At 45.4% G+C, this 15617-nt stretch overlaps 1 protein-coding gene across 1 annotated transcript in view; it reads left to right on the plus strand.

The window, feature by feature from the left end:
* Positions 1-15617, plus strand: part of PANK4 (pantothenate kinase 4 (inactive)) — an 83171-nt gene that overhangs the window by 18240 nt on the left and 49314 nt on the right. The window contains exons 3-4 of the mRNA XM_040427376.1: positions 12925-13133; positions 14121-14304. Coding sequence (XP_040283310.1) covers positions 12925-13133; positions 14121-14304 — 393 coding nt within the window. The remainder of the gene's footprint in view (positions 1-12924; positions 13134-14120; positions 14305-15617) is intronic.

Here is a 15617-nt window from a genome sequence, read left to right on the forward strand (position 1 = left end):
TGGACCTCCGCAGCCTGACTCATTTAATCATTTCTGGCTCCTGGCTGGAGTAGACTTCAGTTCTGGCGCACAGACGGCCTGACATGCGCCTCTTAAGAATTGCGACCCATCTCACGCCAAGGTCAGATTACGGCCTCATGCACACGACCGTTGTGTGCATCCGTGGCCGTTGTTCCGTTTTCCGTTTTTTTTTCGCGGACCCATGGACTTTCAATGGGTCTGTGGAAAAATCGGAAAATGCACCGTTTTGCAGCCGCATCCGTGATCAGTGTTTCCTGTCCGTCAAAAAAATATGACCTGTCCTATTTTTTGGACGGAAAACGGTTCACGGACCCATTCAAGTCAATGGGTCAGTTAAAAAACACGGATGCACACAAGATTGGCATCCGCGTCCGTGGCCGTAGGCTACGTTCACACAGACGGATCCGCAGATCCGTCTGCATAAAAGCTTTTTCAGAGCTGTGAAAACTCAGATCCGACAGTATATTCTAACACAGAGGCGTTCCCATAGTGATGGGGACGCTTCAAGTTAGAATATACTACGAACTGTGTACATGAGTGCCGGACCTGAGGGGTTAATTGTGCGTATCATAGCCCCCTGTAAGAGATCAGGTGCTGCCAGGCAGGAGGGGGCAGACATCCCCTCCCTCCCCAAATTTAAGTTCATTGGTGGCCAGTTTCCCCCCCCCCTCCCTCCCTCCCCTGTATTTAACTCATTGGTGGCCAGTGGGCCCCCCTCCCTCTTCCCCCCCCTCTATCATTGGTGGCAGCGGAGAGTTCCGATCGGTGTCCCAGTTTAATCGCTGGGGCTCCGATCGGTAACCATGGCAACCAGGACGCTACTGCAGTCCTGGTTGCCATGGTTACTTAGCAATTTTTAGAAGCATTATACTTACCTGCGATGTCTGTGACCGGCCGGGCGCTCCTCCTACTGGTAAGTGACAGGTCTGTGCTATGAGCAATGCGCCGCACAGACCTTTCACTTACCAGTAGGAGGAGCGCCCGGCCGGTCACAGACAGCGAAGGTAAGTATAATGCTTCTGAAATTGCTAACTAACCATGGCAACCAGGACTGCAGTAGCATCCTGGTTGCCATGGTTACCGATCGGAGTCCCAGCGATTAAACTGGGACTCCGATCGGAACTCTCCACTGCCACCAATGATGGGGGGGGGGGGAATTTTAATTAGGAGGGGGAGGAAGGGGAGCCACTGGCCACCAATGAATGTACAGTAATACAGGGGAGGGAGGGGGGGCCCACTAGCCACCAATGAATGTACAGTAATACAGGGGAGGGAGGGGGGGCCGCACTGGCCACCAATGAGTTAAATACAGGGGAGGGAGGGGGGGGCACACTGGCCACCAATGAATGTACAGTAATACAGGGGATGGAGGGGGGGCCGCACTGGCCACCAATGAATTTAAAACTGGGGAGGGAGGGGGGTCTGACCTCCTGCCTGGGAGCACCTGATCTCTTACAGGGGGCTATGATACGCACAATTAACCCCTCAGGTACGGCAGTCATGTACACAGTTCGTAGTATATTCTAACTTGAAGCGTCCCAATCACTATGGGAACGCCTCTGTGTTAGAATATACTGTCGGATATGAGTTTTCACGATCTAACTCAAAACCGATGGTATATTCTAACATAGAGGCGTTCCCATGGTGATGGGGACGCTTCAAGTTAAAATATACCATCGGATTGGAGAAATCTCAGATCCGATGGTATAATAGGGACTCCTGACATTGAAAGTCAATGGGGACGGATCCGTTTGCAATTGCACCATATTGTGTCAACGTCAAACGGATCCGTCCCCATTGACTTGCATTGTAAGTCAGGACGGATCCGTTTGGCTCCGCACGACCAGACGGACACCAAAACGACTTTTTTTTTCATGTCCGTGGATCCTCCAAAAATCAAGGAAGACCCACGGACGAAAAAACGGTCACGGAACAACGGAAATCCGTTTTGCGGACCGCAAAAAAAAAAGTCAGTGTGCATGAGGCCTAACTCTGATAGAATCCACAGAACGCTGTTGGCATCCGTCACATGATGGCTCATCACCATCATGGCTTGTATTATAAATGGAAGCCACAGACCGAATCACTAAAGTATTGGGATATGTTCACATGTGTTGGGTGTGCCACAGTCAGATTTTCTGTTCGGATTTGTGGGTGGTAAATCCACAGCATATGGCTACATGCACACGAACGTTGTTTGTTTCAGTTCTGTTTTTTTTTGCGGATAGGATGCAGACCCATTCATTTCAATCAGTATGTCCGTTGCGTAGCCCCGCAAAAAAAATAGAACATGTCCTATTCTTGTCTGTTTTAGGCATTATTACAATGGATCCGTAAAAAAAAAAAAAAAAATTGGTACAAAAATTTACTTGCAGTGTGAATTTCGGATCTACAGCATTACATTTCTGCGGGTTTTCATAGCTCATGTCACCACTAAAATAGCGGAGTGAAATCTGCAGCAAAATCAGCATGAAATTATTTTGCCACAGAACTTATAGCAAAATCTGCAGCAACTTTTGTTATTGTACATGTGGATAGGTGATCATTGGGGCTCCCCAGCAATCGCTCTTGTTCCTCACTGCAAGAGTGCACTGTGGAGCAGCTTTAAGGGTCCTGCTACAGGGCAATGAATTTCAGTGGTGTTGCTATGGGACATGCCGTGATGCGACTGCCGCGCTGCTGCTATGACGCCATTAAAATACATTATATCAGTTGTCCCCATGTAGCAGGACCCTAACTGATGCTTGCACCTGTCTCCTCCATGGAAAAATCGCCCTTAGCTGCTCCAGTTTTGTGCACTGGCTCCCATGCGTTCAAATTTCGGTCCGTGGCTCTTTTAATTCTGGTGGGGTGTGGTCACTTGCTCTGTTGCAGCTAACCATTGGTTTCAGCTCTGATGTGTTTATTGTGGACACATGACCACTGAAGCCAATCATTGGCTGCAGCTGAGCTGGTGACCATGCCCCACCGGAAGTAAACAAACCATGGACTGTAAGATGGACACGTGGGAACCAGTGCACACAACCCGAGTTGCGGGGAGCAGGTAAGAATTTATTTTTTCATAGCGGAGGCAGGCGTTAAAACGTGGGTATTCCCTGACAGTGTAGGACTGACCCACCAGAGTGCCACTGGGTCCTCCCCTGGGCCTAGACTCTAAAGCCATAGTGGGCCCCAAAGGTCCAGGAGAAAAACAAACATTTGGAGTTTCCTTTGAAGCCAGTCACATTATGATGGAATGGGGTTTGAGCCCCAAAAATAATTTCCTCTGGTAGGCCCAAGGAACCCCAGTCCGACCCTGTTCCCAGGTATACCACTGGCATTGTGTACTCCAGTCTTAGGCCTCATGCACACGACCGTTTTTTTTTAAGGTCCGCAAAAACGGGGTCCGTAGGTCCGTGATCCGTGACCGTTTTTTCGTCCGTGGGTCTTCCTTGATTTTTTTGAGGATCCACGGACATGAAAAAAAAAGTCGTTTTGGTGCCCGCCTGGCCGTGCGGAGCCAAATGGATCCGTCCTGAATTACAATGCAAGTCAATGGGGACGGATCCGTTTGACGTTGACACAATATGGTGCAATTGCAAACGGATCCGTCCCCATTGACTTTCAATGTCAGGAGTCCCTTTTATACCATCGGATCTGAGTTTTCTCCAATCCGATGGTATATTTTAACTTGAAGCGTCCCCATCACTATGGGAACGCCTCTATGTTAGAATATACCATCGGATTTGAGTTAGATCGTGAAACTCAGATCCGACAGTATATTCTAACACAGAGGCGTTCCCATCGTGATGGGGACGCTTCAGGTTAGAATATACAGGTTCTTCTAAAAAAAATTAGCATATTATGATAAAGTTCATTATTTTCTGTAATGTACTGATAAACATTAGACTTTCATATATTTTAGATTCATTACACACAACTGAAGTAGTTCAAGCCTTTTCTTGTTTTAATATTGATGATTTTGGCATACAGCTCATGAAAACCCCAAATTCCTATCTAAAAAAATTAGCATATTTCATCCGACAAATAAAAGAAAAGTGTTTTTAATACAAAAAAAGTCAACCTTCAAATAATTAAGTTCAGTTATGCACTCAATACTTGGTCGGGAATCCTTTTGCAGAAATGACTGCTTCATTGCGGCGTGGCATGGAGGCAATCAGCCTGTGGCACTGCTGAGATGTTATGGAGGCCCAGAGTGTTGGGTCTTGCGTCTCTCAACTTTCTCTTCCCAATATCCCACAGATTCTCTATGGGGTTCAGGTCAGGAGAGTTGGCAGGCCAATTGAGCACAGTAATACCATGGTCAGTAAACTATTTACCAGTGGTTTTGGCACTGTGAGCAGGTGCCAGGTCGTGCTGAAAAATGAAATCTTCATCTCCATAAAGCTTTTCAGCAGATGGAAGCATGAAGTGCTCCAAAATCTCCTGATAGCTAGCTGCATTGACCCTGCCCTTGATAAAACACAGTGGACCAACACCAGCAGCTGACATGGCACCCCAGACCATCACTGACTGTGGGTACTTGACACTGGACTTCAGGCAGTTTGGCATTTCCCTCTCCCCAGTCTTCCTCCAGACTCTGGCACCTTGATTTCCGAACGACATGCAAAATTTGCTTTCATCCGTAAAAAGTACTTTGGACCACTGAGCAACAGTCCAGTGCTGCTTCTCTGTAGCCCAGGTCAGGCGCTTCTGCCGCTGTTTCTGGTTCAAAAGTGGCTTGACCTGGGGAATGCGGCACCTGTAGCCCATTTCCTGCACACGCTTGTACACGATGGCTCTGGATGTTTCTACTCCAGACTCAGTCCACTGCTTCCGCAGGTCCCCCAAGGTCTGGAATCTGTCCTTCTCCACAAACTTCCTCAGGGTCCGGTCACCTCTTCTCGTTGTGCAGCGTTTTCTGCCACACTTTTTCCTTCCCACAGACTTTCCACTGAGGTGCCTTGATACAGCACTATTCGTTCAGAAATTTCTTTCTGTGTCTTACCCTCTTGCTTGAGGGTGTCAATGATGGCCTTCTGGACAGCAGTCAGGTCGGCAGTCTTACCCATGATTGCGGTTTTGAGTAATGAACTAGGCTGGGAGTTTTTAAAAGCCTCAGGAATCTTTTGCAGGTGTTTAGAGTTAATTAGTTGATTCAGATGATTAGGTTAATAGCTCGTTTAGAGAACCTTTTCATGATATGCTAATTTTTTGAGATAGGAATTTTGGGTTTTCATGAGCTGTATGCCGAAATCATCAATATTAAAACAAGAAAAGGCTTGAACTACTTCAGTTGTGTGTATTGAATCTAAAATATATGAAAGTCTAATGTTTATCAGTACATTACAGAAAATAATGAACTTTATCACAATATGCTAATTTTTTGAGAAGAACCTGTACTAAAAGAACTGTGTACATGACTGCTGCCTGGCAGTTGCTGCCAGGCAGCAGGGGGCAGACCCTCCTCCTCCTCCCCCCTCCTGTATTTAACTCATTGGTGGCCAGTGCGGCCGGCCCCCTCTCCCTCCCCTGTAGTACTGTAGATTCATTGGTGGCCAGTGGGCCCCCCCTCCCTCCCCCTCCTAATTAAAATCTCCCCCCCTATCATTGGTGGCAGTGGAGAGTACCGATCGGAGTCCCAGTTTAATCGCTGGGGCTCCGATCGGTAACAATGGCAACCAGGGCGCTACTGCAGTCCTGGTTGCCATGGTTGCTTAGCAATTTGTAGAAGCATTATACTTACCTGCGAGCTGCGATGTCTGTGACGGGCCGGGCGCTCCTCCTACTGGTAAGGGAAAGGTCTGTGCGGTGCATTGCTTATAGCACAGACCTGTCACTTACCAGTAGGACTTTTGTCAAGGACAAATCTAGATTTCCCTCCAAATGAGGGAAAAAAATAGAAGAGAAGCGCACAATAGGGTAATATTGTTTAAACAAACAGATAAATATAGTGGGAATTATCCACACTCACCTTGTAGGGTTGTGCTTAAATAGGCACAACTCTACTGTAGACTTGGTAGTAATAAGGTCTTTTAGCCAGGACAGCAGCCGCAGATTGTTTGTTCTTTTCGGTGGGGTGTCCAATCCCCCAAAAAGGAATTTTCAGTAAAAGAGAGAGAAGGTTTCTGCCTTGGCGCAAAATCACTGGAGAAGATGATCTTGGTGCAAGAGTTATTCTTGGTTTAATAGAAACTTACCAGCAGGAGGAGTGCCCGGCCGGTCACAGACATCGCAGCTCGCAAGTAAGTATAATGCTTCTAAAAATTGCTAAATAACCATGGCAACCAGGACTGCAGTAGCGTCCTGGTTGCCATGGTTACTGATCGGAGCCCCAGCGATTTAACTGGGACTCCGATCGGTACTCTCCGCTGCCACCAATGATAGGGGGGGAGATTTTAATTAGGAGGGGGAGGTAGGGGGGGGCCCACTGGCCACCAATGAATCTACAGTACTACAGGGGAGGGAGGGGGGGCCGGCCGCACTGGCCACCAATGTGTTAAATACAAGGGAGGGAGGGGGGGCCCACTGGCCACCAATGAATTTAAAACTGGGGAGGGAGGGGGGTGTGTTCCCTCCTGCCTGGCAGCACATGATCTCTTACAGGGGGCTATGATACGCACAATTAACCCCTCAGGTGCAGCACCTGAGGGGTTAATTGTGCGGATCACAGCCCCCTGTAAGAGATCGGGTGCTGCCAGGCAGCAGGGGGCAGTCATGTACACAGTTCAAAGTATATTCTAACTAGAAGCGTCCCTCCCAGCGATTAAACTGGGACTCCGATCGGAACTCTCCGCTGCCACCAATGATGGTGGGGGGGGGGGGTTTAATTAGGAGGGGGAGGGAGGGGGGCCCACTGGCCACCAATGAATGTACAGTAATACAGGGGAGGGAGGGGGGGCCGCACTGGCCACCAATGAGTTAAATACAGGGGAGGGAGGGAGGGGGGGCACACTGGCCACCAATGAACTTAAATTTGGGGAGGGAGGGGGGGTCTGCCCCCTCCTGCCTGGCAGCACCTGATCTCTTACAGGGGGCTATGATACGCACAATTAACCCCTCAGGTCCGGCACTCATGTACACAGTTCGTAGTATATTCTAACTTGAAGCGTCCCCCATCACTATGGGAACGCCTCTGTGTTAGAATATACTGTCGGATCTGAGTTTTCACGGACAGGTCATATTTTTTTGACGGACAGGAAACACTGATCACGGATGCGGCTGCAAAACGGTGCATTTTCGGATTTTTCCACGGACCCATTGAAAGTCAATGGGTCCGCGAAAAAAAGCGGAAAACGGAACAACGGCCGCGGATGCACACAACGGTCGTGTGCATGAGGCCGTAATCTGACCTTGGCGTGAGATGGGTCGCAATTCTTAAGAGGCGCATGTCAGGCCGTCTGTGCACCAGAACTGAAGTCTACTCCAGCCAGGAGCTAGAAATGATTAAATGAGTCAGGCTGCGGAGGTCCAGCCCATAGTCTGCCTCCTCCCGTCTACACCCTGCTCACTTTCTTGATAAGTGACGAGGAGGTCAGAATAAGCTAAAAAGTCACATATTTTGTCACAGACCGGCATTTGTGACAAAATTTGTCTCTTTCCATATTAAATCTCCCCCTTTCTTTTGAAGTGAGAATGTAAAGAGATTGATGTTTGTTTTTTTTTTAAATAATATTGGGCTCCACTGATCTAAGGAATGCTGTTAATTTGATATGATTGGTCCTGCATGAAGAGCAGAGCATAAAATCTTCTTAAGGCTACATGCACACGACGTTTCGTATGGCATCCGTTTTTTTTGCGGATCCATTGTAATAATGCCTATCCTTGTCCGCAAACTAGAAAAAAATAGGACATGCACTATTTTTTTTGTGGAGCAACGGAACGGACATACTGATGCGGACAGCACACTGTGTGCTGTCTGCGTTTTTTGCGGACCCGTTGAAAGGAATGGGTCCGCATCCTATCCGCAAAAAAAAAGTATCGAACACGGAAACAAAATACGTTTGTGTGCATGAGGCCTAACTGCAATGAACTTTAAAGGGTTACACCACAAAAAAAAAACAGCATTCAACCTTACTGCATCATATAAGTCAGATAATGAAGCTATGAGTGCATTTTTATTTCTCCCTTTTATTTCAATATTTTTTATTGTTATACAAAACACTTATAAAATATACAATATCAAGCCGTCCAACGGGCGTTATTACAATATTCGTCCATGTAAATATGATTGCATTTTGACTCATCCAACATAATTGTGACCTGTGTCTGTAGCATCAGGTCTCTGCCTCTCGTTCCCCTCCCAGCTGGAACTTTACAGATTCAGGCAGGGCTTGGCAGCCTCATACGTATTCAGTGCAGTGAATGCTAATAAAGCTGTATAGACATTTATATAGACTGTATAGACATTAATTTAACAGGTCCTCATCAGGATTTGAACCCCAGACCTTCTGTATGTCGGGCAGTAGAGTTACCATTACACTACAGATCTGTTCTGTTGGAAGGGCTGAATTCGGTGCTTAAAAAGCAATTTTTTCCCCCACAGGCATGATACTAAATAAATATTATCTTACTGAAATGAAGGGAAAAAAATCGTGCCATTTACCAGTCACCATAAATAAAGTAACAGATGGAAAGTTAAAATTCTACTTTTCTGCCAGAACTTTTACTATAAAAAATATTTCACAGATCGCAGTGAGAACCCCAGACCTTCTGTATCGGGATATAACTGCCTCCTCTCCTCTATAGAAAAGCTCCGCTGTAAAGATAGGATTTTGTATGCCTTGTAGACAGTATTACTGTTTTTGTTTTTTTAAAGTTTATTTGTTGCTTCAGTGGTGTTGATGTGCAAATATTATGAGCATGTTACTTATTGTGATTGATAAAGAGTGTACATAAAAATGGGGTATGGGAGGCACACAGTTTGCCTGCATGGAGCTTTGAAATTCCTGATTACAGCCCTGGATCCAGACCTGCTGGAAAAACTCCGCTCTAAGGCCTCATGCACACGGACGTTTTTTTTTGCGTTCCGCAAAAACGGTTTCCGTTGTTCCGTGATCCATGTCCGTTTTTTTCATCCGTGGGTCTTCCTTGATTTTTGGAGGATCCACGGACATGAAAAGTGAATAAAAAAACTAAGTCAAGTTTGCATTGAAAATGATAGGAAAAACGGACATGGATCACGGACACAGATCACGGACGCGGATGACTATCTTGTGTGCATCCGCGATTTTTCACGGACCCATTGACTTGAATGGGTCCGTGAACCGTTGTCCGTGAAAAAAATAGGACAGGTCATATTTTTTTCACGGACTGGAAAAACGGATCACGGACGCGGAAGCCAAACGGTGCAGTTTCCGATTTTTCCACGGACCCATTGAAAGTCAATGGCTCCGCAAAAAAAAAACGGAAAACGGAACAACGGCCGCGGATGCACGCAACGGTCGTGTGCATGAGGCCTAAGACTCTGCATCATTGCTGACATCACATCAACAGGGCAGGGTCCAGGAGAATGAGCAGAACACTGACCTCATAGGCAAGGTCACTAATGATATTGGGTCAGATTTATCATTAGCTCAAGTCAAAATAATGGAGTGAAAAAGTCGCAAAAAAATGCGCAAATGCTAAAACTGCGCACAAATCTGCTCTGCACTATGCTCGCCAGTTTTCTGAAAGTGGGCATGTTTCCTTGTGTAAATGAATCTCTAGACAGATTTACTATTGGGACTATTTAAAAAGTCACAAGAAAGTCGCCAAAAAAATGCGCAATTTCACTCCAGTGAGGACCATGCTTATCTTATGAGACTTTTTAATAGAACATGCGACTTTTTCGTAAGGACGTGCGACTTTTGTAAAGCTGCTTACTGACAGATAAACGGCTACCGTCAAACCACATTTATTACAGTCTTAAAGGGCCGATCATAAATCTGACTTTAGCCATATGTGAAAGTGGAGTGAGCTGTCCGAGTCATGATAAATCTGCCCCATTGTGTCTACTGGGCAAAGCCTTACAAGCTGTGCCACTTTTCAGATGTAGAAATTATGTCATCGGGATGGGGAACCAAAGCAGTGGAAAATGTCACGTGACTGCAATAGAGTGCAGGAAAATGGCCGTTACAGATAAACAGTTACTGTTAGGGTACTTTCACACTAGCGTTTTTCTTTTCCGGCATTGAGTTCCGTCCTAGGGGCTCAATACCGAAAAAGAACTGATCAGTTTTATCCCCATGCATTCTGAATGGAGAGTAATCCGTTCAGGATGTCTTCAGTTCAGTCTTTTTGACTTTTCAGGACGGAGATAATACCGCAGCATGCTGCAGTTTTCTCTCCGGCCCAAAAAACTGAACACTTGCAGGAATGCCGGATCCGGCATTAATTTACATTGAAATGTATTAAAAATACCGCAATGCCGGATCCGTCCTTGCGGTCTGCGCATGCGCAGACCTTTAAAGATGTGGAAAAAAAATAGAAACTGATCCGTTTGTCCGTATGACAAACGGACAGACGGATCCGTTCTTGCAATGCATTTGTGAGACGGATCCGCATCCGGATCCATCTACAAATGCCATCCGTTTGCATGCAGACTGCCTGATCTGGCAGGCAGTTCCGGCGACGGAACTGCTTGCCGGATCACTCTGCCGCAAGTGTGAAAGTAGCCTTAGTAAGTGATAAAGTCTTGTTTTCTGTCAATTGATGCTGAAAGTTGCAAAACCGGAATACCTCTTTAAGACTAATTTCAGACGGGCATGTCCACTGCGGAAAACGTGCTTCGCATGGGAGCATTATTTCCTGTAATAGAGATTGCTTGTTTCACAGGAATGATTTATAATGCTGTATGTCTCTGCTTGACCTTGCATCTACTGAATTACAGGGAGTGCAGAATTATTAGGCAAGTTGTATTTTTGAGGATTAATTTTATTATTGAACAACAACCATGTTCTCAATGAACCCAAAAAACTCATTAATATCAAAGCTGAATATTTTTGGAAGTAGTTTTTAGTTTGTTTTTAGTTTTAGCTATTTTAGGGGGATATCTGTGTGTGCAGGTGACTATTACTGTGCATAATTATTAGGCAACTTAACAAAAAACAAATATATACCCATTTCAATTATTTATTTTTACCAGTGAAACCAATATAACATCTCAACATTCACAAATATACATTTCTGACATTCAAAAACAAATCAGTGACCAATATAGCCACCTTTCTTTGCAAGGACACTCAAAAGCCTGCCATCCATGGATTCTGTCAGTGTTTTGATCTGTTCACCATCAACATTGCGTGCAGCAGCAACCACAGCCTCCCAGACACTGTTCAGAGAGGTGTACTGTTTTCCCTCCTTGTAAATCTCACATTTGATGATGGACCACAGGTTCTCAATGGGGTTCAGATCAGGTGAACAAGGAGGCCATGTCATTAGATTTTCTTCTTTTATACCCTTTCTTGCCAGCCACGCTGTGGAGTACTTGGACGCGTGTGATGGAGCATTGTCCTGCATGAAAATCATGTTTTTCTTGAAGGATGCAGACTTCTTCCTGTACCACTGCTTGAAGAAGGTGTCTTCCAGAAACTGGCAGTAGGACTGGGAGTTGAGCTTGACTCCATCCTCAACCCGAAAAGGCCCCACAAGCTCATCTTTGATGATACCAGCCCAAACCAGTACTCCACCTCCACCTTGCTGGCGTCTGAGTCGGACTGGAGCTCTCTGCCCTTTACCAATCCAGCCACGGGCCCATCCATCTGGCCCATCAAGACTCACTCTCATTTCATCAGTCCATAAAACCTTAGAAAAATCAGTCTTGAGATATTTCTTGGCCCAGTCTTGACGTTTCAGCTTGTGTGTCTTGTTCAGTGGTGGTCGTCTTTCAGCCTTTCTTACCTTGGCCATGTCTCTGAGTATTGCACACCTTGTGCTTTTGGGCACTCCAGTGATGTTGCAGCTCTGAAATATGGCCAAACTGGTGGCAAGTGGCATCTTGGCAGCTGCACGCTTGACTTTTCTCAGTTCATGGGCAGTTATTTTGCGCCTTGGTTTTTCCACACGTTTCTTGCGACCCTGTTGACTATTTTGAATGAAACGCTTGATTGTTCGATGATCACGCTTCAGAAGCTTTGCAATTTTAAGAGTGCTGCATCCCTCTGCAAGATATCTCACTATTTTTGACTTTTCTGAGCCTGTCAAGTCCTTCTTTTGACCCATTTTGCCAAAGGAAAGGAAGTTGCCTAATAATTATGCACACCTGATATAGGGTGTTCATGTCATTAGACCACACCCCTTCTCATTACAGAGATGCACATCACCTAATATGCTTAATTGGTAGTAGGCTTTCGAGCCTATACAGCTTGGAGTAAGACAACATGCATAAAGAGGATGATGTGGTCAAAATACTCATTTGCCTAATAATTCTGCACGCAGTGTATACTGATGGCGTTATGGCAGTACAGTTCAGTAGATGCAAGGTCGGGCAGACATACAGCATTATAAATAGTTTGGTCCTGTAAAACGAGCAGTGTCCATTACAAGAAGCCATGCTCCCACACGGAGGGTGTTTTCCTCAGTGGAAACACTCATCTGAAATTAGCCTACTAGTGAAGAACACGGTCCCTTAATGACTAGGGACCCCTTGTTGCCCCATGTACATAGATTTACTGTGTGTATGAGCCCTTATCTTGAAGCTCTGGTTTTAAACCACTTGAAATAATATAATTAAATTCCTTGAAGCCTTACATGTTCTGTGCGGCATGCTTCTGCTCCTAAAGTAAGCTCTTCAGTAATGCTTGGGAATTAGTATTCTTGTAATTCCCTATTATATTGTGGCTCTGAGTTAAAAATCTTCTCCACCATGGAAGATTATATATCAGCAGCCATACAACATTAAAGGGGATTTTCTATGTCTTTTAATATTTTTTTTTCCTTCTTTAGGATGCTGACCAAGCATTATTATATGAAATATCTGAGCAAGAAGAGATCACGGCCCGACTGCACTTCATTAAATTTGAAAACGCCTATATAGAAACTTGTCTGGACTTCATCAAAGATCACCTAGTGAATACAGAGACGAAGGTTATCAAGGCCACTGGCGGGGGAGCCTACAAATTTAAGGACCTAATCGAAAAGAAATTGGGCTTAAAGTAAGGATTCTTATGGGAGAATTGAGCTTGGAGACGGCATGTATCCTGGTAAAACAAACAACCCCTGTCCATATACCCTATTAAAGGGGTTTTCTAGGAGTACAGTATGGCTGACCTATCCTCAGGAAGGGTCGGCAATATCAGATCGGTGGGGTTGAGACTCCTGGCACCCTGGTCACTAAGCTATTTGAATGGGTCACAGTGCCTGGACGAGCGCAGCGGCCTCCTCACAGAATACTACGCACAGTGCATTATATTGTATAGCAGCTCTGCTTGGTATTGTAGTCCATGTCCATCTACTTAAATGAGGCTGAGCTGCACATAGTCCATGTGATCAATGACCGCGACGTCACAGGCAGCATCACAGGCAGCAGCGCTCAACTGAGGGCTATGGCCGCTTCAAATAGCTTATCAGTGCAGGTTCTGGGAGTCTGTCCTGAGGTTAGGTCATCAATATTGTACTCCAGTAAAACCTGTTTAAGGCTACTTTCACATTAGCGGCACGGATCTCCGGCAGGCTGTTCCGTCGGGTGAACAGCCTGTCGGATCCGTCCTGCCGCTAGTGAACGTGTGCCACCGGACTGCCATCCCCATTGACTATAAGGTACGGCAGCGCATGGCGAGAGGCTGCGGGAATATAACTACGACATGTCTGACAATTATACCGGCAGCCTCTCGCTGTGCCTCCGCCGGAACTCCGCCCCGCCCCCATTATAGTCAATGGGGACGGAGCGGCAGTCCGGGGGCACACGTTCACTAGCGGCAGGACGGATCCGACAGGCTTTTCACCCGACAGAACAGCCTGCCGGAGGTCCGTGCCGCTAGTGTGAAAGTAGCCTAAGACATATGTGTGTCATAGAAGGTGTCTTCTTCTTAAGATGTCTCTATGTGAGCCAGAACATAAATCTGCTCTGTAAGACACGTGCCGGTAGTGTGCCCCACAGCTTTGACTATTTCTGACAATAATAGTATTTTTTTCCTCTCTAGAGTTGACAAGGAGGATGAAATGACCTGTCTTATAAAGGGCTGTAATTTTGTTCTAAAGAATATTCCTCATGAGGCATTTGTTCATGTGAAGCATGCAGATTCGGAGTTTCGATTTCAAACCACTCACCCCAATATATTCCCCTATTTACTAGTTAATATAGGTTCTGGAGTTTCTATAGTTAAGGTAAGTTTTAATATTTTCATTTTTGTCATCATCCATGCTCATAGAAGGTATTGTTTCTCATTGAAGAGACACGCCAGTGTATGGAGAATCATTTTTCAAGCAATGCCCTATGGCAGTGATGGCTAACCTCTCAGGCACTCCAGCTGTGGTGAAACTACGACTCCCAGCATGCTCCATTCATTTCTATGGAGTTCTGAGAACAGCCAAGCAAGTGTACATCTTGGGAATCGTAGTTTTACCACAGCTGGAGTGCCGGAGGTTAGCCATCACAGCCCTATGGGAAATATGTATGCAGGTTAGATCATTAGACCATACCAGCTAAACCAGAGGCAGTTTTGGGGTTCTTACTTCTCATCAGTACAGAGCAGGTTGGTTGGTCTGCCAATACGCCAGGATAGGCTGCCACCTTTTTATGGCACTCTAATTTAAACTCTGCATGGGTGTCCCGTGCAGTGGAGAGCAGGAGTTTAGCTCTCATGTAAAACCCAGGTCCTGCCCTAACTGCCAGATCGGCAGAAGTGCTGATCCAGGCTGTTTAAACCCTTATGTATCATGGTCATTAGAGACCAGGACATCTAAGTGGTTTAGAGGGAGGAGGCTCTCAGCCATTGGCACCACAGCAAATGAGCCAGGTGCCAATATCTTAATATGGCAGCCAGAGACCTAATGAAAGCCTTCTGGCTTTCCCTCAGTGTATGCCGACTCACAGTCTGATAGTCCCTGTAAGTATCGTACTGACAGTATATAGTACACTGTACTATATAGGTATTACAATGTATTTATAGAAATGATCAGAAGATTGCCCGTCAAAGCCTCCTTGCGGGACTAATAAATTGTAATATAAAAGTGAAAAAAACCAAAAACAACTTCAAGTTAAAAAAATACACCTTTTTCCATAAAAAGTTGCAAAAATAAAATGCCTTCCAGATATTTGGCATCGCTGTGTCTGTAACGATCTGCATTATACAATTATCATGTAATTAACAAAAACAATGCCAGAATTGCAGATTTTTTTTCTTATTTGCCACAAAAAAAGGAATAAAAAAACAGCGAAAATGTGCTATCTACCCCAAAATGATACCAATGAAAACTACAAGTCATCCCGCAAAAATCAAGCCCTCACACAGCTCTGTAGAGCGAAAGGTAGAAAACTTACAGGTCTTAGGTTGTGGCAATGCAAAAACATATATTTTTTTTAGATGCTTTTTATTGTGTAAAACATAAAAATAATATATACAGTATTTGGTATCGCTGTAATCATACTGAGCCAGAAAGTAAAGTAATCATGTTATTTATGCTGCAAAGTGAAAGTA

Source organism: Bufo bufo, chromosome 1 (genome assembly GCF_905171765.1).
Source record: "Bufo bufo chromosome 1, aBufBuf1.1, whole genome shotgun sequence".
In the NCBI taxonomy this organism is placed as follows: Eukaryota; Metazoa; Chordata; class Amphibia; order Anura; family Bufonidae; genus Bufo; species Bufo bufo.